Source organism: Calidris pugnax, unplaced genomic scaffold (genome assembly GCF_001431845.1).
Source record: "Calidris pugnax isolate Ruff unplaced genomic scaffold, ASM143184v1 scaffold9, whole genome shotgun sequence".
NCBI lineage: Eukaryota > Metazoa > Chordata > Aves > Charadriiformes > Scolopacidae > Calidris > Calidris pugnax.
The window spans coordinates 7,680,195-7,705,022 of NW_015090778.1; the positions used below are offsets into that span (position 1 = coordinate 7,680,195).

General features: G+C 37.0%; 2 protein-coding genes across 3 annotated transcripts in view; one reads left to right on the forward strand and one right to left on the reverse strand.

Annotated features, from left to right (window-relative positions):
* Positions 1-24,828, forward strand: part of TBCD (tubulin folding cofactor D) — a 128,667-nt gene that overhangs the window by 16,993 nt on the left and 86,846 nt on the right. For both annotated transcript variants that reach the window (XM_014952916.1, XM_014952922.1), the window contains 6 exons: positions 3,926-3,971; positions 6,720-6,852; positions 8,016-8,161; positions 8,983-9,043; positions 9,566-9,640; positions 12,711-12,805. In XM_014952916.1, coding sequence (XP_014808402.1) covers positions 3,926-3,971; positions 6,720-6,852; positions 8,016-8,161; positions 8,983-9,043; positions 9,566-9,640; positions 12,711-12,805 — 556 coding nt within the window. The remainder of the gene's footprint in view (positions 1-3,925; positions 3,972-6,719; positions 6,853-8,015; positions 8,162-8,982; positions 9,044-9,565; positions 9,641-12,710; positions 12,806-24,828) is intronic.
* ZNF750 (zinc finger protein 750) lies at positions 15,111-23,627 on the reverse strand. The gene is made up of 3 exons (XM_014952932.1): positions 23,416-23,627; positions 17,173-18,810; positions 15,111-16,802 (listed from the first exon to the last, which is right to left on the reverse strand). Exons 2-3 carry the CDS (start codon positions 18,597-18,599, stop codon positions 16,082-16,084), a joined length of 2,148 nt encoding a protein of 715 aa, XP_014808418.1. The 5' UTR covers positions 18,600-18,810; positions 23,416-23,627; the 3' UTR covers positions 15,111-16,081.

The following is a 24,828-nucleotide window of genomic DNA, read 5'->3' on the forward strand; positions in this document are numbered from 1 at the left end:
GCGGCACACACAATTTATTAAATACTCTCTATTTTCAAGCAAACTTACTGTTGTGACAGCGTGTCCTCTCTCACCTTGTTTACCTCCCTACATCTGGCCTGGAGGCAGGGATGGCTGATAGCTTTCCCCAGGCCTGGATGTTGTGTGACTACTAGGGGGTGCTCCAGAGTAATGAAAGATATAATTTTCTTCTCTTCCCATAGAGGCTGAAATTATCCTCCCGATCCTTGACTTGGTTGGTTACATCCAGAGGGTAGATTCAGACCTGCGTCTCCTGCTCGGCAGGAAGATATACTTGCTACCAAACAGCCAGGCCACCCTTAATGGTGATTTGTATAGCTTGGGGAACATGTCCTGGAGATGATCCTGATTGATACAGCTCATGAAGGTCGGGCCCAAAGTGGGTTATGCAGACAATTGGAAGGTGTGGTGTGTTTCTTCTGTGATTACTAAGAAACTAGGTTTTGTTTTCCTTGCACCATGCTATTTCTAAAGCAAAACCAGACTTGACAGTCGTCATCGCTTGCACACCGCTGATTTTCTCTAATTTGTAGGTGGCTTAATTATTTATAAGAGAGGGAGTCACATACTTTTCAACAGTTCAACAGGTTGGGTAGGTTGGTGTGTGCTGTATGTCCTCATTAAAGTGTAGAGACCATGGCGTAACTTTGCCTGGATACGCCAATAGACGGGCTTCTTACTTTCAGTATTGTTAGCTGCTGACACGAAAATGGCTATGCAGGTGGCAAACCAAGCTTATTAATTATTTTGTTTGTATCAGATTTTTTGAAACGGTGTGCCTTGGGTATTTTTCTTCCTTCAAGGCAGGAAGTTTAAGCTGAATACTGTAAAGCTGATTCGTCCTTTTTTCTACCTTTTTTTTTTTTTTTTAAATGTTTCTGTTCATGCACGTGTACTTTTTCTTTTTAGTATAACCCCTGTAAGCTCTAGGTTTGCAGGATTTTTCTGAGGCAGTAATTTTGCCTTACATGCATGACTGTAGCACACACCAGAAGAAAATACATACCCTTCCCAAAGGCCCACGTGGGTTAAAATGCTCTTTTATTTTCCTCCGCCCCAAAGGCCAACACTGATTAAAGTGCTCTTTTATTTTCCATGGAAAATATATCTAGTAAGCTCACAATTTTGGGAAATTGGGGCTTGTGAATGCTTTTGCATGTTTTGACTCATAAAGAAGTAATGAAAATTACTTTTCTTCACATTTCTACAATTGGGGAAAAAAAAGCCGGAACATTGGATTTTCTGCTGTGTTGAGTATCTGAAGTGTAGTTCTCAACATTTAGGTAATTATCTATTTACTGCTATAAAAATTGGGGTATATTTGTAAAAATAGTTGTTAAGCTTTTCTCTGATATGGAGAAGTACCTGATGTATTACTGAAACGCTCATAATCTGGTAGAATGTTATATTGTATGTATAATGTACATTAGTGGGTTCACACAGAACTTTACTGTCTTTCAGACATTAGCATTTTCAGTTGAGTTTATTCCAAAGTCAGTAGGTAACAAATTCTATTGAACAAAAGCCACATAAATACTAAGTCCTGTTTTTTAAAGTTTAGCTCTTAATTTAAACACAGTAGCTATGGTGTTCTTTGGTTAATTTTTACTTTCCCTAAAAACTCACATTAATAAAAAAAAATCCCTTAATCCATATCTCTATTGATTTACAGCAGTTGCTGTGATGATTTTAACATCTGAAAGTATATTATAAATCCCTGCAGTATTTTGTTTGAGAACAGATATTCTGTCTTGAAAATTAGATATGAAAGTAGTTTTTTGTTTAAGCCAGTAGTGAAACTGTTGTAGGGAAACAATGCATGTTTGACTTTTTTATTCAGAAAATAATAGGACTGGTATTGTGAAATGGAATCTGTCAAGTTCGCTATTCTGAATTGACTCATAGGCGTGAGGCTGGTTTCTTAATTTTTTTTTTTAGAAAAGCGTTAAAAAAAATTACTGTACAGTATTTGAAGAGTTTTCACATTTCCTGCTTGTGTGTGTGTTAATTTCTTCCCACATTTTGCTTAGAGGTGATACCTTCTAGTTATGTTTTTCCTGAGGAGTCTGAACTGAATTCAAAGTTGGCCTCGAGGATGTGAAAACTCACGGAGAAACTTGCAGAAAGGTGCCTGAGACTGAAAGCGTGTAGAGGTTTTGAGTCTTTGCAGGAGCTCCCAGAGAGTATGCTGGGAAGCGTGAGGGGAGACATCCAGGAACATTCCCAAGGCTATATTTAAAAGCTTTTTCTTTACATTATCACTTCTTCAGGAATTATACTCCGTTTTGTTTGAATATGCTTGAATATAATCTTAATAATTTGCAGGCAGCCTATGTGTGCCTTAAAAACAGTGTTTATACAGAAAGAAGAAGTAATTGTGAAGATAAGGTGCTGCAGAAATGCTGCAGTTTTTCCTGGCATCCACTGCAAACTTGCTAACCTTGTGAAGAAACCATCTGTTTTTAAAGCAAAACTCAGGAACAAAGTGCTGTTCTTCTGGACCTGAAGTATTTCTGTAGCATTTCTCCTTTGTAAATGTAGGTTTTAAAGGATGCCTTGCAATTGCCTACTTACTCATGAAAACATTAAAAATCTTAAATAATTCCATATATATTATCAAATTCCCTTGTACAGTCTGTAGTAGAGCTGATCAGAAGTGCTAATTTAGGATCCTGAAATGCAATTTAGTAACAAAACAGAATAGAATGGGTACATAGCCTAAAGGTGTTTTTATTGCCTTTGTTGCTTTTAACCACACCTGCAATACGGGAGGCATGTGTGTATTTGGTATGTGTGAGAAAGTACATATTTTTAAGGTAAGTCTGTTCTTGTTTAACTCCTAGGCATATTTATTGAGAAAGACTTTTCTTCTGCTTAATGACAAAGCAAGGAAAAATAAGTAACTGAACACAGTAGTTTTGATGCATACTAAGTCAACTGAGGAAACTTTAACCGTGTAACATGTTTTTGGTAGGTGTGAATAGTCTGTTTGTCTCACTGTAGTGCTGCAGCTTAATCTTACTCGTATTAATTGTATATAAAATTATTTTGGAAGCTCTTTGCTTCTTTAAATCCCTTGGCAAAGGAATTAAAATTTGCCTGTTGGAGGCTTTTGTAGCAGGGTTTACAGTCGGAGATTTCTGTAGCGAGTTTTGTTTAGTTTAACATGGAGTTCTCAAAAACTGTTGGAAAGACAGGGTCAAATACTCAGCAGTTTAAGCCTGTACCATGTCCTGCCTGTCAGAGAGGGGTTGCTACTAATAACTGAGCTCACTCACATGTGTCCTCCTGTCCTGCTTCTTGGCCGTGACCCGTGTTGATGTGTACTGCATTGTCTAAATTGCAAGCAAGGCTTGTTCAGTTTGGAGTCATTCAGCATCAGGAGGTCCCAACAGGATACAGAGCACCCCTAGTTCTTGTGCTTTTATCCGTGTTCCACAAATTTTGCTTCACTTTTTAGAGGTTAAAAGCAACGTGAGTTTTTTGAGATAATAGGTGCTGTGGTTGCACCTGCATTGAGCTCGTGTGACCAAGCACCGAGCTGGATGATTCAAAGAGCTGAGCTGGCTGAAAACTAATGGCTATTTTTTCTGTCTTTTATTTAATTTTATTTTATTTTTTAAATTTTGATTCTTTCTTGAGTGTTTTTTGGCCAACTTGGCTGCCTGAGTTGGCTGCCTGCGTGAGTGTATGGATGGGAGGGGAGGGCTAGGCTACACTATCTTTGGCTTGCACTGACTGACAAGAAAGCAAAACAGCGCCCTGAGACTTTTCCTTTTATGCTATTTAAATTAGTAAACACTACAAATTATTGCAAGAACATAAAAAAGAATTTTAGAACTGTGTGCTTGATATATTGTGCTTTAAAATCTCTATATTCTCATGTCTATTTTATGTATTGTAGGCACAGTTATTTAAACATGGCAAAAGAGAAGATTGTTTACCATACGGTAAGTTTGTAATAGCCTGATTTTTGTTTTTAAAGCCATTCCAATACAAAAAGGAAAGAAAGATTAAACTGATAACAAGTGGTGCTGTAAAGAGTGAAATCAACAGGGAAGTTCTAAAGCATGCAAAATGAGGGGGAAAAAAAGAAGAGCTGACAAAGTGAGGGGGGAGCAGACACAACTGGGGAAAGTTATTTTGGAACAGCTTATCAGAGAATTTGACAGGTGATCATGTTCACCATTGCTATAATACAGGACCTGAACACAGAATATATGAACTATAAGATGTGGAAAATATTTGTAAAAATTCATCAGAACATAAGTAGTTTTATATGTACTGCTGCTGAAAATTTTGCAGAAAATCTTCGAGTTTTAACATAAGCACAGGATTTCTGAAGACCCAGTTTAAAGAACCTACTGTGTACAGGACCCAGCTGGAGTAGTGATATCGTTGAAATGAGAAAAAAATTCTAGTGAAAAGAGATTATAATGGATGCAATTAGGGATAGACAGGTATCCACAAGGAGAGCACAGAAGTTTCTGCACTGTGTAGCTGCATACTGGAATTACAGTCTCATGGGGAATCCTGGAATATGGTCAGACTGACTGCAAAATGCTACTTTGTTTTTTACTGATAGCAGTAAAGAGAGGTAGGGAAAGATGATGGCTCGTTACAAAACACTACAAAATACCTTGTCAGTTTTGTGGAGCTTATCAAAGCGCCAGAAATATGGTCTGAGCTATTCACAGGAATTAAGCAATTATAATTGAGCAATAAACTCACTTTAGTATGCTTATGATTTCACTTAATGCAATTACTTTGACTTTCAAGAAGAAACTTTGTAAATCCAGTGCTGGAAACAGTTTTGTTATCCCGGTTACTAAGTCTGAGATGCAGACGCTTCCTTACAAAATACCTGAGATGTGAGTAAAGGTGGAGATAAGATACTGAAGACAAACAGAATGGAATGGCAGATGTGCTGTACAGCTGGTCAGGAACAAAGAGAAAATATTGAGGAATGTCATCGCTCAGACGTAGCAAACAGCACTGCGGAAGATTGAAGAGTAATAAGACTGCCAGATAAGCTGAATAATAAACAGGCAAGATAAAATATGCTATAACACAAAACTATGGGTTTTAAAAGATGCAACTGTTCAACAAAATAGTCATAATTGTTATGAAAAGAAGATATGTGGCTCACAACATTAACCCTGCTGGTAAAATTAACTGGTTTGGCCTATAGAAAATAGAAAGAATATTATGTAGTTATGAGTCTGGTAGTAAGAGAAAAATTGGGGGCATACCAATGAATAAATTTGCCATAGAAAAGAGAGAATACTCACAACTAAGAAGCAAATATTCAGACAGAAACTGTTGGGAAGAAGAAAATGTGAGAGACAAAAAGTAACAAAGATTTTTAGTTAGTACAGGTTATAACAGAACAGAGGATCAAATAGGAAAAAAAAATAAGCAAATGTCAAAGGAAGATACTGTTTGAAATCTTCTGCAACATAGAACTTGACTTAAAATTAAGCACTAGTCCTGACACTGTCTGCATGAGTCTGCAGATACTTCAGTAATTTAAGAGTTGGCAGGACTTGGAAGAGGCTTATATTGATATTTTCTTAATGTTTTTTTTCTGTCTGTGAGTATTGATATATCTGCAGTCTCTTCTTTCTAACCCATTAGTCCGTAGCTTTTACAACGACAAAAAACTCCAGGTTGCTGGATGGTATAGAAATAATGGTCATTACTGGCTTTACTTTTTTGTCTGTTATTATATTAATATTTTAGTATGTCAGGATAAATCATAAGCCATTTTAAAAACTGAGAAGATTTTTAAGTCACATCCTACAATTTCTTACACTTGGAAACAATTGTTATTTCTTTGATCGTTTTATATTTTGAAAACCCTGATATGAGACTGGAGTAAGAGGTCACAGAGCATTTTGCCAGTGTGATTCTGTATTTGCAGTGATTATAGCAAGAATTGATAGATCCTTTGGACCCCAAGTTGTTGGTCTCTCGAACTAATGATCGGCCTTCCAAACAATCATTAATTATCTCAGGCTGAAAATGCAAAAGGGACTGTTTTATTTGTCACAGGAATGTGTTCCTTGTGAAAATTTTCATTCTTGCAACTTTATGCTCATTAATCCCAGTTTCTCCTTTCGTCTGCGTTTTTTTACTTTGCTGGACAAATAACTTTGTTACCTTTGATGTGCCCAAATGAAAGGTTTTCTTGCTGATTGTTTACACATACACAGTATTTCTCATGTCTAAATGTTTATGGACATTCGTAGTCATAAAAATTCCTATGCCAGAGGAGTTAAGTCGGTGCTGCCTGCAAATAATAAATGAGGAAAGGGAACGCTTTCTTAGTATGCAGAAACTGGTTGCAGAGTAAATTAATTAGATTTTCTGACTCCTGGTTCTGTTAGACTACTGAAAATTCTGGCGCTCCGAAAGATACTTGAATGTGTTGCTTCCAGTGAGAATTGGAGGCATAAATAATCTCAGAATCTGAATTCATTATAATTTTCATAGTAATCCTTAAAGCAATCCTTCCTGTTTGGTAGGTGAAGGATTTGACCAGTGTCAAAGCTACTACAAAGTAGGTAATAAGGCATTTGCATTTCAGTAATACCTTTAAAAATCTAGGTCTCCTAAAGAACTTACAAAACTACAAAAATTTCTTGCTGAGATTTTTTTAAAAACAATTTTTCTAGTGTGTTTATTTTCTTTTCCAGCTGCTACTGTACTTGAGTGCCTTGATAACTGCAAGCTGTCAGAAAGTAATCAGATGGTTCTTCGGAAGCTGGGGATGAAACTTGTTCAACGACTTGGAATGACATTTGTGAAACCGAAGGTAGCAAAATGGAGGTTAGTTTAAAGCTGAAACAGTTTAAAAAAAAAATCCCAAATCAGTCAGAAAACTTAAAAATATCTAAATCCATACATTTGACTACTGGCCCTCTGTCCTTTTAACTTTCCCTTCCCTAAAAAAGAAAGAAATCCCTGAGTAATTTGGGAATGAGCACATTCTTCATTTGCACTATTTGGAAAAAGTAGATTTCTTCCGCTGTATTTAGTTTCCTGTAATTTTTTTCAATTTTGGTATAGTAAATTAGCACTGTGACAAGGCAAATCTTTTGACTTTTCATGTTGCACATTACACAAGCAGAAGCCTGTTCCTATATAATGTATAAGCTGGTAAAGATGGGAAGACAGTGACCTTTGTTACTGAAGTTGATTTAGTACAATTTTGTAAGAGGGAACATAACTTTTTCCATTACATATTTCTACTCTGATTCGATAGAAAGTTCACAGGGGAAAAGTGGTTTGCAATCCCACTTTCGTTTTGCATATTAGTCAGGTTTTGGTGTCTGGTTTTACTTATTGCCAGAGGGCAAACTCTTTTCGAGATTTCTCGCACTGATATTTTAAAATTGCAGGCTCCCTTGGTGACTATTTTTATTGTATTTCTTTTCCCAACTTTTGAGAACATCCTTAGGCATAGAAAATTCTTTTTAGGTGGAGAGTGTACCTTGCCCAATGGCAAAAGCCAGTTTAGCATGTAAAATATCTTTTGTAAGAATGTATCTGCACCACAGGCTAAATATCTGAGTACAGCTTGGGCAGAAAGTACTGAGCTAGCTTTAGCATTTAAAAAACAATTTTTAATAAGTTGATTTTATTAATATATTTTTTTAAGGTTTTGGAGAGGTTTTTAGGGCATGGGAATTTTGCCTTTCTTTATTGTCAGCAGTGGAAAGTAGGTTATACTGAAACAGGAAAGGGAGAGATAATGAAAAGGGACCATTTAAATAGTCTAGCTCTTCTCACCTTGGAAAAGAGACAACTGGGTCAGGAGGAAGAACGGGATACTTTTCCCTTTCCTTTAAAGCAACCACTAAATAACTGAAGAGCTGTACACTGGGAGGTGCAGTAACTCGACAATCAGGCTTTGTGACAGTATGTACCTGTTTCAGTTGGAACTTAAATGAGAAAAATGAATGAAATCAGAATCTGTGTTTCTTGTGCAGATACCAGCGTGGCTGTCGGTCTCTGGCTGCCAATCTGCAAGCTCCGGGTTCAGTTGTGCAGAATCAGATGATGACAGTTGCTGCTAATGAAGCTGATGATGATGAAGAGGAATATGACATTCCAGGAGAGATTGAAAATGTTGTAGGTGTGTTAAAACTGGACAGAAATTATTGTAAGGCCTGCAAATTAAACTTATATTGGGAAACAACCTGCTTACTACTAAGAAAGTCGTGTGGGTATCTGTGCTAATGTGAACAATTGGAAAGACTATAAAAATTCCATCTATGCAACTGAGTAGAATACACTGTATTTCTGTCAAATGATTTGCATTTTAGCATCTTGGGCAGAAACTCAATATGGTAGCATTAGTTGTGGGGTTGGGAAATAGAGTTACGCAAATACATTTTACCAAGTTTATCCAGTAATATGAAAGAGACACCTTGAACCTTTCACAGATGGAAGGATGAACTAAAATTCATAATGCTGAAACAAAAAATTGTGTTACATGAAAGAATTATGGTTGAAATTTTTAAGCTGTGGTAGTATCAAAGAAACAGCATTTGTGTATTAGTATGTAGTCATACAGCAGGTGCTCTGCTAGCTTGCTGGTGGATATGCTGCACATAAATAGGCAAAATTGCATCAGAAGATGTTTATAACTAAATAATCTAATAAACCACTGAAAAAAGCACCATGACCTCCATTTTGAATCTTCCACAGTATTTAAAAATTCAAACTAAATTTTCTCTTTTAGAAAACAATTTTGATATCTTTCTTGTTTCTTTGATTTCAAATTGTGCTTGTATAGCAAACAGAAGAAAGCTGAATACAAATATTGTTGTTGAAACTAGGGGACTAAACACAAACTAGTTTTGTTAAGAGGAAAATGAATTTTGAACATTTTGAAGAAAGCTTTCTGTTGTTGCATGAAAATAATCTGTTTTGTTTAAATGAAATTATCTGCAGAGCAATTGTTGGTTGGACTGAAAGACAAAGACACTATTGTCAGGTGGTCTGCAGCAAAAGGGTAGGTTTCTTATGTTACTCTAAAACAATAAACTAAAGTAAAGAACATAGAAATACAGTCTGATATAATCCATGATTGATAATTTGTGTGCATTGTTAATATCCCCAATTACTTCATGGCTTTAGCCCAGCTCATGGTATAAAGCCTTTTAAGTCTTTTTGTGGGTGTATATGAAATTGGGCTAGTCTTCAGGAAAATTTCAGATAGGTGTGGAAATAAAAATTCTGGATAAGACTTGACTTAGCATTAGTGTAAAGTAGCATTTCTTCAAAATATGTTTTTCTCTTCCACTTAAAAAAAAATGTATTTCTGTGTTAAATTCATTACTGCGTCGCTTTTGCTGCAAGTTTGAGATTGTTGGTTTAGGGCAATGGTTTAGGGCATTGTCATCTTGGAGTCAGTCATTTTACTGTAAATTTCCAGTAATTATATTTTTTTATTGGCCTTATTCATCAAATGCAGTACTAATGAATCACTTTATGCTTGTTTGGTTGTGTTTTTTTTCTCTTTTAACTTCTGTAGAATTGGTAGAATAACTGGAAGACTTCCAAAAGAATTAGCAGATGATGTGATCGGGTCTCTGTTGGACTGTTTTAGGTAAAAATCTTATTTCACATTTTATATGCATCTGAAACACATCTGCTTATGAAGCAGGAGGACAGCAATTAGGAAGACAGGTCTAAAAATCTGTACATTTTGTTACCCTTCTCCCAGATTTCAAAATCTTCTAAGGCATGGATGTGCTAAGGGTGTTGAAGAAATTATTCCTCATCCTTCATCTTGACCCCATTCTAAAGTAATGTGGAAGAACTGAAGTTCAACTTTGGAAAAATAAAAATAGAAAATGCTTATTAACTGGCTGCTTTAAAAATTTCTGGTATGCTCATGTCTTGAGTGTTGTGTGCATCTTCAGAAACGTAGTAGAACTGGTAATGATAATCCAGAGGGTTCTGGGGATGATCAGAGCTGATAAGCAATTGATGTGTGAGGGGAGGCTAGAACATCTAGGAAGAGTGAGGAATAAATGGCGTATAATAGAGGTTTAGAAATCATGAATGGCATGGAAATTATTTCCCTCTAGATTTTATATTACTAGAAGCAAACTGAAGTAGCAGGTGGCAGGTTTGGAATAAAGAAAAGGTGGTGGTTATTCACACAGCAACTGTAAACTGGAAAAACTTCTTGCAGCAGGGTGTTGTGGATAAGAGTCTGTGCCTGAACAAAAATGTTTTTCTTTTCTGCAAACTTGTCCGTGATCTGCTGGAGTTTGGAGGAGAGTGGTGCCATGTGCTTGTTCTTGCACTATACCAAGGGATGTACTGCAGGTGTGTCAGGCTTTGGGGCTACCTGGAACTTTGGTTTGGTCACTTACAGCTGCTAGGATGGTCTTCTGATGTGCTTCCATGCTGGGTACCTTGTTTCTGTATCCATGTAGAGCATGTAAAGGACTAAATATTAAATAAATATCATGCTTTTTTTATATCAGGTTGCTCATCAGGTCTGCATTGAGTACTTGAGCTTTAAGATCTAAACTAGTGTTTTAGACTAAGTTAATGACAAAAAGAATAATTTCTTTATTGGCAAAAAAACATTGCTAATGTTCAGATTGCCATGCAGGTGTACTGTTTTAGCAAATCTTCTCATATTGGTTGTGAGTACCAATGAAAAATACCAGCTCAAAGGATAACACATTAAGAAAGAAGGTAGAAAGTCTTAAAAACTTGCAAGGAAAGTATCTGCTTAGCCGATACTTCCACTGTGTTACTGTGATTAATTTAAGAGGTGCTGCTGCTCTCAATTATCCTTGGAGCTTCAAAGACCTGTACTCACTGTGTTTTCTTTCCTTGTTTTTCAAGTCGTAGGGATGAGTAATGCAACTAGTAATTGAGTGACCTGCTTTCTTCAGAAACACCTGGGAACAAATGTAGGCAAGGACGAAGGGAATCTCTTCTGCATTCTTTGCAAGAAATATTTAGTGATCAAAATAGAAATGTCACTTGCTCATCAGAGGCACTTTAAGTTATATCACTTGGGGTAAGAAGAAAGGATTTCTTATATACGTAGATAGGTTGAAAGACAAGAGACAGGGAAGAAATAAGTGATCATTTTTCAGAGTGTGCTGAGATTATCAGCACTATCCCAGAGGGGTCTGTATGAGCCATGTTAGTCATAAAGGATCCTGGAAAAAAGGTGAACAATGGAGCAAGGAAGTCAATTAATGATTTAAAGTTAGCTAATGTGGTGAAAACTAAAGGTGGCAGAAAAGAAAATGTTATCTAAACCTAAGTTAAGTAACTAGACAGTAGAAGAAATGTGAAATATAATGGCTAATGAATGCAAAATAATGCAATTGGGGAAAAAATGCAGCTTACTATCAAACAGTTGTTACTACTCAGGAAAGAGATCTTGAAGTTACTGATAGTTCTGTTAAAATGTCAGTGGAGTGCTCAGGAGCTGTCAGAAAAAAGAAGGCAAACGGAACATTAGATATTATTAGGAAAGTAAGAGATAACAAAACTGAATCACTGAAAGGTAATTTAACTGATGGGGATTCTTCCAACTGGAAAGAAAAAGTAGAGGGGTATAATGGAGAGATATAAAATCATAAATATGAAAGAAAGAGGGAAAGCGAGTAATTGTTTGCTATTCACTCTTTCTCATAATGCGAGAACTGGGAAGCATCAGGAAGTACATTTTCACACAATTATAATTAACTTGTAGAAGTCATTGCCACAGGATGTTATAGAAGCCAAAAGTGTAAAGGGAGTTCAAAAAGGGATTATCCAAATTAACGGAAGGGAGTCCCATCACAGCCTGTTAAATATGGCGTTCTGGCTGCAACCTGTGGCTCAGGAAGTCTCCGCACTGCAGGTTGCCAAAGCCAGGAGGAGGCTAGGAAGGGAATGGTCCTTTATGCTTCATCTTTGGCCAAACATCTGCTATTGGTCCAGGTCAGAGATGGGATCCTGGGATTCATGAAGCTTTGATATGACCTAGTCTGTCTGTTCAACATTTTGTTCTTAGATTCCTATTCCTAGTTTAATACAAAATGACCTTCTTGCATGTTCAGTCGTGCAGCACACAACCTTTCCCCTTTTCACTTCTTTATCTACCAATCCACCAAAATTTGCATATCATTTTTGGTATTTTTTGTTGTATTTGCTACAAGTTGCTCTCTTTTGGTTTATGTTTTTTAAGGGTGAATCAACACCACTATTCACTGCATAAGCTCGTATAATGTGTTTATTGGAAACTGTCACTTGAACCTCTTTTGCTAGTAAAGGACTGTATTTGGCACTATATTGCTTAGTTATTTTGGGTATGTTCTATAAATCTGCGTTTTTTGACAGCATAGAAAGTTGTTTTCCTTTTCTGGATGAGTTTCAGGTCTTATATTCTTCTGTATTGAGTTTACATCTATATTGATAAATGGGTTTTTTGCTTATTTGATCACGTTTATAGCAGTATTTATGTTGCACAAAATGGGAGAGAAAACATGTTCAACTTGTCGTTCTTATATTTTAGAAGTCTAACAGGATTAATAACACAATAAACACATGCTGGTTTGGATTATGTGTCTTTTAAAATGTTAGGAATTCACCATGAAAAATGAAATCCGAAAAGGGAAGTCTGGTCTTAACAAAACTTGTCTTTGTTTTACAATTAGTTTCCAGGAAACAGACAATGCATGGCACGGTGGCTGCCTGGCTCTGGCAGAATTGGGCAGAAGAGGACTGTTACTCCCTTCCCGAATTTCAGATGGTGAGTTGTAGTTGCTGAATATTAGTAAGTTCATGAATTAACAATTTATAGTATTAGAGATTGAATGTGTGGCAATAGAACGGAATTTGCTGATGTGAGTCTGCTGAATAATGACTGTAGTATTGAATTCTAGAGTAAAAATTATGCCTATGGGGATATTTTAAAGTACTTCTGTCAAAAGCATTGTCTTGGGTGTGCCTTTTTTATACTTAATAAATTTTTCTTTCCAAAATGAAATTAATTTCTTGGGGTTTTCTTCTTTCTTCCTCCCTCACATGTTTCTTTGTACAGTTGTATAAAATTAATTCTGTATGTCTCTATATTGTGTCAGTGTCATTATTTAAATAGAATATATTAAATAATTGATGACTAGCACTTTAAAGTTGTAGCTTATGCTGTTTGATTCTGATTAAATTTCAGAGGCCAATTTTCCGTGTTTTATACAATGAAATGTTTAAGTTTTGAAAGGGTTTTTGAAATATCAGGATGGAAAGAAAAATAACAGGGCAGGGGAATTGTTTCTTTGTGTGTTCTGTAGGTACCAACATTGAAGTACAGAGATATTAATGTGAAAGTAGTAGTTCTCTGGTTTTGTGGTTTTGGTGAATTTTTTGTAGAGCTGAAATGACAAAAGCATGGTGTAGTTGTACACATCCACTGTTGGGCGCTTCTGTGGCAATATCTTGGGCTGGATGGTTCTTTTGATCTCATCTGGTATTTCTGTGTTGAACAGAGAAGTTGAACACTAATTTTCAAAAATATTTCAAAACTGGTAAAGTAGGTTGCCAAATCTTTTCTCTTCTGAATATCTGTTGACTTGTTCTAGAAGTAGGGTATTTAATAGTTTATTATTCCGTCTCCATGAAAGGATTTCATGTCTGCTATAGTCTGTTTAGCGTGTGAGAATTATTGTGTAGCACTTGGTTTCCCTTTTCTAATTACTTTTGTTCTTGCATGATAAAAATGAAACTGTTAAAAAACCCCCAACTTTAGGAATGGGAAGTCATCTGAAGGTAAGCCTCTATTCTAGTTGTAACAAAACTTCCATAAAGAAAGCTAGCCTAAAGCAGCAGGAATCATGGGAGGAACAGAAAATGAGGCTGAGAGGGAAAGACTGAAAGAGCTAAGGTTATTTGGTTGAGAGAACACAAAGCTGAAAGCTTATTCTCCTCCTCCTAAAACAAAATCTTTACTTTTGACAATTGTTTTTAGTGAGCGGACCAAGACTACAGATAATGGGTATAATTTGCAGCAGGAGAATAGTTAGATAAGTATTAGGACTGATTTTCTTATTGTAAAGGAAATGGAGCCCTAGAATAATTTTTTTATGGACATTGAGTTAGAACCATTCTGTTAGGTAGGACAGAAATCAAGTGAATCAAGTTGCGGAGAGCTGTTTGAGAAGTTAACCTTCATGGTTCCCTTCAGCCCATTTTTTATTTAATTTGAGGAATGGACATGAGGTAGACTTCACCACGGGAACTGGTTTTCATGAACAATATTTGTACAGAGATGGGAAAGAATAAATCCTTGAATTGTATGGAAAACCAACAAAAGGTTTTTCCTTGTTGACTTGAAGAAATTCAAATTAACAACAAAAGGGATACATGATATTTTTTTAAAATTATGGATAAGGGAAACTGAAACTTTCTGCTTACAGAGATTAGAGAGGCAAATAGTTTTATGTAATTTAAAAACCAGCAGCAATAACACCAGACTCCGTAATTTCAGGTTTGGAAATTATGGATTTGGTACCATATGTCTGTAAGCTTGAAGCTTTAAACTTGGCCTGGAAAGAAGCTCTTTCTTCTTGTTCCATCACGTACTGAAAAAAAATTCTGGGAACTCCACATTTATTGACCGCAGCTCTGCTTCCTTACGTAGGTTTCTACCTACTGGTAATGTTTAGGCAGGTGAGGATGTCTCTTATCTGAATAATGAATCAAAGAGAAATGGATCCCCATAGTTTTAAATGAATAATATTTAGTTTGGGTTGGGTTTACGTAGACTGATAGTGCGTACTGTGCAAATTTACGGGAGGTGTGTATACAATGGAACAGCCTTATTTTAGTTAAACTCTTGTAGAAGTTGGACAGCAGCTTTAAGGCAGAGGGAATTCTGAGCTTTGTCATAGAGAACTGAAGTAGGGATGAATTAATCTGCATGATGAACTTCCTTCACTGAAGGAAGCTCTTTTTTTCTACTTGAAAATTTAGCTAGCAATTTCTTTGCTAATTTTTCTTCAAAATATGTGTTACAGGTAGTGTAGTGAATGTACTTGTGTTCATTAATGACTTTCCATATATTTTAAATACAGGTCACATTTATTTGAAAAATTGCGAGTTTATACACAAAGTTATAGAAGCAGAAAATAATTTTAGGACGTATGTAGAAGCCCACTGAAACTGATCATTACTGATGCACGTACACTGAAATAAGACCTTCAACAGGAGAGTTCATCTCAGGTGAAATAAATTATATAAATAACCTTTTAGGCTTAGAGTTTGAAGGTTGCCCAGTGTCTAACTGCAGTGGATTAAGCACCTAAATTTTTTAGTTCTTCAAATTTTCAATATGGTTTTCATAGTGGTTATTAAAGGTGAATATAAATTGTATTTGTCAAAATGGCACAGGCTCTCTCTGGTTTAACTTGCATCTTGCTCTTTGTAGACATAAGAAAAGCTTGGTTGTACAAGGTCTTGTATCTGTTTGTTTAACTGGTGTCCTCCGTAACAAAATTTGGTCTGTTGGTCTGTCTGGCATAATGGTGAAGTGTATTCATACACAAAACAGTTTTTACAGTAAATTCTAAAATAGCCAGGTTTAATCTTAAGCTTATTTAAACTACTGCACAATGAAATAAGAAGGTTTTCAAAGAAAAAAGACAAAAAAATCCTATTAAATGAAATTAAGCCTGAAAAAGACTATGACAGTATGTTATTGAACAATATTCCTTCTAGACCTGAAACATCTTTTAAGAAAAGAAGTTTTAAAAGTTATTTTACATTAATACAAATGCAAAAAACCTTAAAGATTCATGTAATGTACTTTGGCTTTAGTAATGAATGCAAAAATTCACTCATCAAAATCTGAGCTTATACAAGGGAAAGTTCAGTTACTTAAAAATATTAATATAAAATTATGCACATTATTTACATGGGAAAGACTGAATGTATCTTGTCATGGACCAAACCCACTAAGAGTGGGATTGCAGACGTTTGCTGATGGTGCTGGTAACTAGCTTCTATCGCTGGAAACTCACTGGAAAATGTAGCATTAAGATACTCTTGTTCTCTTCCTTAAAGTGAAGACTCTGCTACAGTCATTTGGCCTTACTCTTTTAGTGCCTTGCTGTGATTTTGCTGATTCTTTTTGATTTGTCCTTTTTTGTCCTTTTACTTTTTGATTGCACTGAGTATCCTGAGTATCAGAAGAATTAAGAGTAGCTTCTGTACATGAAGCATTACTGTCCTGAGGACTCTGCCCTTCGTTGTCCATTCTGACTTTGCTGGGGCTGTACGCAGCGAGCTGGCAGAGCGCTACAGCCGCCGTTTGTTTCTGTTCATCACAGCTGTCAATTATTCTTAAGTCTTGAGCTTCATTACGGTGAGCTGTGAAAGAAGATTTGTCACAGGCACTGGTAGTAGGGTTCTTGGGGTTACACGCATCTGCTCCAGAGCTTTCATTTTCGATGTTTGGAGAAGTAGCAGCACCATTATCATGAGATGGACTGTGGAATGATGTTTTCAGGCTCACTGTGTTACAGGAATCTTTTACCGAGAGGTTCAGAGGCATGTCTTGCAAGTCTAGGAAGTTCTGACTTTCTGTTTTGGCTGTGGGTTTGTATGCATGCTCATGAATAGGTCCTGTGTTTGTGTCAGCCTTTTTTGAAAGGTTAAGGGGAACGATCCCTGTGTCTTCTTCCGTGTTGGACAGTGAGCCTTCATTGTTATGGCTTTCGTTCTGTGCATGTGAATCTTCATCGGTGACGTTAATGCTGAAAGAAATGAGAAAAGAGGATTCACTATTAGTTGCTCTTTTAAATTGGGGCTGAGGAAGTGGGCAGGGACTTAACTCCCCCAAGTCCCTTTCACTGTACACATTGCTGCAATACAGGTAATTTCCTGAAATATCCAGGCACACACAGAGTAATGGCATTGGAAGTACCTGATACATTCAAGGAGAATGAGTGATCTGCTCACTATAGCACCTGTGAGTTGTGCTGTGTTTTGCACAGTTAATATAGACCAAATTATCTCAATGCTGTACATGTAAATATATTTTAGAGGCATTGCGTGAAAAGTATCCATCTATGTGTGCCCCAAGTAAATCTGACAAGCATTTAGAAAGTGATCTTATTATTTTACCTGGTAGGTGAATCTCCTCTGTCTTGCTGTGTCTGCACACTTGGAAGTGGAGTTGGTTGATCGGTGCTTTTTCTCACAGGTCTAAAAGCTGTGAAGTTTTCTTCTGGTTGGTCGTACTTGCCAAGTGATGTGGAAGAGGACTTGTTAGAGAGGTCAAATAAGCCTTCGCATGCCTGGCTTGTCTGAGTGAAGTTGGTTGGGCTAGGTCTGCCAGGGGAGCCTGTTGCCGCGCTTCCTGCGAGAGGGCTCATTTTAGCATTCTCTCTTTCATTTTGCTCATCTTTAGAATGACTTTTGGCGTGCAATAATGTCATTTCTTTTTCATAATCTGCTTGTTTTTTATGTGAACTTAGAGGGTATTGTTGGGATGGGCTTAAAGAAGCTGGATACAGCAAGGTAGTTTCTTCCATTAGGTGAGAATTTTGATCTCTGTTAATACCAGCTACATGTGAAAATCTGTAAAATGGAGGATCTGTTGGCCTACAAAATCCATATGGTATCGGAGGAGCAGAATGGTATTGTTGGAACAATCGATAGTGTTCATACGCTGATGGATTGATGGGTTTTGGAAGTGGCCCGGGGTGGGGAAGAAAGTGTCTTTGATCTTGTGTGCCATAGACAGACAGAGCAGAGCTTTCACACTCTGAATTGCCTGGCAGCAAGTAAGGGGTATAGATAGCCAGCCTGTGCTCGTAAAAATGGGGTGAGTACTCAGGAATCATGGGTTGCATGTAAGGTGAAATGGAACCAAAGCCTTTCGTGGGAGCAACTTTATGTGGAAACTCTGGGAGGAAAGGAGAACCTGCTTTCCATGGGTGACTTGGTGCGTGAAACGCAGACTTGGTGTGAAAAGGTGAACTCTTGTTAGAGAGCGATATAATTTCAGATACTTCACTAGTTTCTGGGCCTTTACTATCTCTGTGTTCTCCTACAGGAACGAAAGCGGAGGGCCTTACGATGCTGTCCAAAAGGGGCTGCATGCTGATAGCGCTTTCGGATGTGGTACTGGCAGGGGTTAATTCCTTCTGAATCGCAGATTTTTGTCCTTGAATTGCTGTGTTTGTTGCCTGGTTTTGTAATTCAACATTTTCCTTGGCATCTTCTTTGGCAAAAGGGTATTGAGGCTTTGAATCGAGATTTGACAGTCCATTTGCGACAGATTTAGAAGAAGTTGGTTTGACTGTGGATTCAAGCTGATTGATCTGTTTGGGCTCCAAGGAACTGGTCTTTGGACACTTAATAACACGATCCTGCTCCGATACTAAAGTAATTGAGTTTTTGCAGAGGCCATACTTCATATGGTTAAAAAGATGGGATTTCTCATTGCAAGTAAAGGGGCACTGAAAGCACTTGTACTTAAATGGCTTTCCTGGTGGTCTTGGGATGTAATGAGGCTTCTTTGGTTTACGTTCTTTGAGGAGACTCATTCTTTTTTCTGCTGTAAACAATTAAATGTAATGATTCTTTATAAAAACTTTCTTGTGGTTAGCTTTCCTCAGTTGTAGCCTCTCGATGTTTCCAGTTTTTCAGGTTTCTGGAATCCTCTTTCCCAGGTGAGGAGAGGAAGCCAAGTCCCGCAGTGTCTCAGGGAAGAGGGGGTGCCGGAAAACAACCCTTCAGCAACTGGTAGTGCAGGAACTGTAACATAAAGGTGAAAATTAGCTGTAGTGGAACATTGGAACTAAATGCAAAGCAATACATTCTGTTAACTGAACTCCCCACCATGTTACATATGGTGTGTTGTGGGGTCTTCTTAAACAAAGCAAAGATGCCAGATGCCCGACTTGAGATAGACGCGCATTAAACTTGGACATCCTTCCGCACCTAAATGCGGTCACAGAAGTGGCCTAATTTTCAGTGGTGCCAGTCACCAGCCACTGCTGCCGGCTTGGAGGAGCTTTCTTTGAAAACTGAAGGCGCATTCATTGAGAAGATGAAAGTAGAAATGTAGGTGGAGCTGTTGAGAGAAGTGGAGGTGGGCAGGATGAGGAGAGGCAGGCCCTGGCAGCGCTGGATGTGGGACGAGCTGGTCAGGCCGGTTGGGGAGAGGGAGGAGGGAATTTCCTGCTCGGGCACAATGCGGTGGAGTGGGTTGGCTGTGCTTGGGGAGCTGACTTGGCTCTTTCAGGCACTGACCAACCCCCTCTCTCAACTGGCACGGCGTTTCCTAACAGCCTAATCTCAATGGATACCTCAAAAGTGGCCAATCTCTCGAAGGATAAAACCACACCAATTTTCTTCCTCTTCCTAATTCAATTAAGAGAAATGAGTACTGCAATATCTGACTAATAGAATCTTCTGCTTGACAAACACATTTCACATTCTTTGGCTGTGTAGCACCTTACATATTGCTTATAGTTAACACAGACGCACAAGTGTGTTAATTCAGGTAAAAAAAAAAAGTGTCTGAGAGTAATTGATTTCTAGGGGAATGATCTATCTGCCTTTCTTCAGAAAAACGAAGGTTGTGGATACTTTGTACAGCCTAATGATTCGCTCAGTAGATAAGTCAGGAGGGCTTGTATCAGCTTGTTCCATTATGTTCACTGATTCTGAAGGCGTGAGAAACTCTCAGAGTCAAGTTCTCATGATTTTATAGGATGTGTTATGGCAGAGATCTAAAAACTGATGATTTCATCATGAACTATAAGCATCATTATCAAAATGATGACTGTTGCAAAACCACGTACTGTATCTATTGTGTTACCCGAAACTACAGGAATACTAATTGTAAGAGTGACTAGATAGCTTGATATTTATTTTTTTAAAAAAAAAAAAGCTTTTTACATAGAAGTTTGAAGTAGTAGTATTAAAATACTAACTTTATGAAAAGAATTGCTGGTAATTACATGCTGTGAGATTTTAGTTAGAGAAGTTTTGCATTTCTTAAATCAGAAGTTATTTAATAGAAAATGACATGCAACACATTATGAAAACTGAAGGCAAAGCTACAGAATTGCTGCTTGTTTCATCAGGTATAGTAATTCTAGCGAATTGTATTAAATGTTGTTTCTGATGTCATAGAAATATTCATTTTTTTAAAATAGTAATTGTGAAGGCACCCTGAAAAATGCAAAGCTGCTCTGTAAGTAGAAAAAACAATCAAGCTTTTTCTTAAAATTACCAAATGATTAAATGTTTGATAGCCTGAAGAAAAAGGAATGTGTAGAGAAGCAGCTTTTTATTTTTCAGGTTTAGCAAAGCTTTTTTGGTTGTTTGAGTTGGATACTGAAACTGTAATAATGAAAAAAAAATATTAATTGTACAGCAGCATGTTAAAGTCTCGTCATTGAAGTCTGGTTAAAAGTGGTAGTTCAATAGATTAAAAAAATCGTTCAGTATTTAAAAACTATTTTAAATAATGACAGCCAGAATTCCTTTGAAAGAGTAAAAATAATGCTTTTACTTTTTTAAAAAATGCTTTAAAAAAAAGAAGTAAAAACCGGGGTGTGGGAGGGGAGGTCCAAATAGAGAACTGGTCTTTTATTTTTTTTTTTTTCCTGCCTTAAGTGAGCTTGTTGCGTTTATTTTTGACTAATGATGTATAACTAACGTGGACAGCTTGTAATGGACTCGGTCAAGTCAGTTTGTACCTGTTGTTCTTTATATCTTCTTGGAAGTATTTGTACTAATTATTCTTGAAAAAAAGATATTGTTGTCAAAACTCCATTGCATTCTTAGTTCAACCATTTATGATAACAGTCCGAATTTGCATTCAGGTGCAGCACTTATAATAAAGAGATGTTAATTAGATTTTCTTGTTCTGCTAGCTTTCCTCTGCTTAATAATGAAAATTCCTGTGTGTCCTGTTTCCCCCCCCACCCCGACTTTGTACTTGGTATTTAACTTTGATTCAAGTTATTCCTGTTCAACAAAGTATTAACTATCGTTTCTTAATAAGATAAAATGCATTCTTGCAGTTTTAATGTTAGAAATTTAGAGCACTGGAGCTGCTTTGCCATGTGTACACCCGGAGAGAATCACAACAGCTTTTTTTTTTTTTTAAATATTTTAAATTAGTTTTGATGGCACGCTCAGCCTGCAGACAGCAGCGCTCCCAGAACCTCCTCTGACTCAAGAGGTAGAGAACGAGTAGCTTATTTTAAAGGGTGTTTACCCTTTCGTAAACTTAGGCTGGTGTCAGCCAGATGAACGTTCGGTTTCTCTCCCTTACTATTTAATCCCTTTTTTTTTCTCATGGTTTAAAAATGCCAGTAATAAAATATTTCTAAAGCCAGACAAGAAGGATAATTTCTCCTCCTGTCTCTAAGTAAAACATCGGCGTATCTGGCAGAGGTACATATTTCATAATTAAAAAAAATTAAAACTATTTGATCCCACACATACAGCTGGAAAAGGCACTAATGATTTAAAATAGGTGCAACCAATTAAAACTGTCTCTATATAAATAATGTTAGTTACTTACAATGTATGCTTTGTGCTGCCAAAATTAATATTTAGTATTAGAAAAAAATATCAAAATAAGTAGTTGCTTTTTCCTTAAATTTGAATGCCATAACTTGTGATATCCTTCAAAAATGAGAAAAAATTCTTCAGTAGCAGGATAACAATTTTCATATAACTTTTATTTAGAATGAGAATTTATTTTCTGTATTCCTGATTTTAGAAATGCAGATAGTTCTCTATTATTATATTTTTCCTCTTTCTAGTTTTGAAATGTGTTCGTGTTATTTATTTATATTTTCACTGAAAACAGGTTATTTGGATAATATTGGTTAAACTTGAGCTTCTCTTAGTTGTTTGTTTCTTGTCGGTCGCGTACCCCCTCACGGCTTTCTGAGCTGTAGCCCTTTCCAGCCTGGGACTGAGAGCTGCCAGTTTTCTTCTATTTTTAAAAGTATGTTGTTGCTCCCTCCGTGCCTTTGACATATTAGCAAGTTCAGAAAACAAGAATATCATTTAACATTGTGTGTGTGTGTTTGTGTGTATAAATACATAAACAAAAATGTACGTGGGTATAAGTGTATGCACACATATAGACATATATGTATTCATACACATGCATACCACACACACATATATATATGTACATATATATATGTGTGTGTGCATGTTGTTTTTTAGGTTTTTAAGTAGTCTAAATTGTTTAAGATGCCCAGTTGATCAAAGAGGAAATTTCAAAATGTCTTTTATTACAAGCAGGAATGGTAATTACATTTCTTTTTAGGACAGTGCTTTAGCAAACTACGTAACAGTTTGTCATGCACACTCCATTATTATTGCAGTATCCTTTTGGTGATGTTGATCTCTCTGACCAGGAGTACTCACTGGGGTGGAACATTTTGAAGGACATGCTATAATTAAAATATTGTGATGTGGCATTATTGCATAATTCAAGGACATGCCATTGTCACCTACCTAGAGTGTTGCAAGAACAAGATTTGTGAGTTTTATTCTAGCTGAGATTTTCCAGTGATTAACTACCACTCCCTTCTAAACTTCCAGTTCCTTTAAACTGAAAGATAAATTTTAATGCAACTGTTGGTTAATTAGGAGGAAACCTGGGTGAGAGGAGTGGGATGGTGAGGACTGGGAAGGAAGCGTGTGTGGAAGGTAGGGAGCAGAGAGTGTGTGTGTGTGTGTGTGTGTGAGCGCGTGTGTCTGTGCGTGCGTGTGAGAGGAAGTACAGAAACGGATTAAATGAGCTGGTTCGGCAGCGTGGACAAGAAATGAAAATCTCTGTAAATATTAAGTTAATAATTCAACGTCTTAATACACTTTAATTGACTAGAGAGAGGATAGCTCAAAACAATCTAATCTTCTGGGCTAAATTCTCAGAAGCTGGCAAAAATAGTAACTCAAAACTGGGAGCACCTTATTTTCATAGAAGCTTTTCAGACTAACCCAACACTGCTGTATGAAGAAGAGTTATCAGACTAAACATAGCAATTTTAAGCAGTACAGTTTTTTGTCATACTTCAATATCGTACATTAACTTTCTCTATGAAAATAGGTGCTTAAAACACTTTTCACCAACACGAGAAATTACTGTAAAAACTGGCAAGAGTTAGTTTTTCTCTCAAACGCAAATATTTCCCTCTCCTGTTGAAACTTTCTGCTGAAAGCTTAAAGTGGTGCAGTAAGTGCACCTGCTGGGAGTAACCCAGGCTGGTGAGACAGCTGAAAAACAAACACCTCCGATTTACTCTTTAGATGTTAATATGAAGACGCTTTATTTGAAAAAAATAAAAAAATAAAAATACTATAAAGCAATGTACTTACCAGCTACATAGATGTCTGAAACCTGGAGGTGGTGGCTGTTGGGGAGCCGGAGCTGTCACTGCTGGGAGAGAAGTACCTGTTCTCTGCTGGCTCCCTAAGTGAAACTGCGGGAGGCTGTTTCAGGGGGAGGGACTTAAGAAGTGTAGGAGTTGAGCCCTCGGGGTGTAGAGATGCACCTGATATTACTCCAGCCCCAAGCTACGATTCATTTGTTTGCGTCCACTGCTTTCATTCAGCATTACCTCAGCATCTAAGCTATCGGAGAGAGAGCTCGCCTTGCTTTCGTGCCCTCCAACAACCAAGTTTTACTCTAAACTGTAGTCTCTGTTCCTCCCAGTAGCAGTCTGCCATGTGGGGTCAAAAATGGCTTAGGGAATACACTGGGCTTTTAATATATTTAACTGTCATAGAAGTAACTTGTGAGCAGCAGAATTGACTGTACATGGGGGTAGAAAAGTTGAAAAATAATAATTTTACTTTTTTATTAGAGACTGCCATTTTTTATTGAATGCCTTTGTAGCTTTAATATTCTTGCTCTTTTTTTCCTCCCCCTCTCCTTTTTTATTTAAATCTTTTTGTCCTTCATGAGTCTCCTTTCTGAAGGCGGGACTGAACTAACTCCAGGCTCGCTTGCCACAGGAACCTGCCAAAGCTTGTCTATAATCAGCAGTCAAATGTACAGATCCTGGAAACGGAGTCACCTCACTAAGAAATTGATTATCACGTCTATACGTTTGTGTTGAGGCTGTGAAGCTGCACGGGGGAAGGAGAAAGTCAGCCAATTGTCCACTGATTAGTATTAGTACTTGCTTTTAGTTGCATTTTAGTTAGAGTTTATAAATGACAAATTTAGTACTATATTTGCCAGTCATCTGGTGACATTGCTGAGTTGCTCAGTGAAATAATGACCTCTTGCATACTGGTTATTAGGAGGAAAATCTTTTGGTTGTTCTAGCTCTCTGTAAAAACCATTGCTGTTACTGAATGTAAAAAAGGGGTTTTGGCTACTAATTCTAATGTTATTGAGACATTAAAATTTCTGTTCATCTGGATTGACATGATAATCCTCTTGATTCATTCACTGCTCTGTAGATATGACAGTTGCAGATTATTGAAACTTCTAAATGGAGAAGTATGATGCATTTTATACTTGGCAAAAGTATGGTCTTTTGAATGGAAATTATTAAGGAAATTGTCACTACAAAACCTGTTTAGGCAGTGAGTAAAAGTTGTTTCAAAATCAGTCTCTAAAGCAGTGTCTTAAAAATAATTTTAAAGGTGTGGCCTTTATCTTGATGCAATGACTTACGGACATCTAATTTCCTATCTAGGTGCGCACCTCACCGTCCTTCCCCTTCCCATGCCAATGGAGTTTTCTGGAATTTTTTTCTGAATATATGCAATCACTAATTT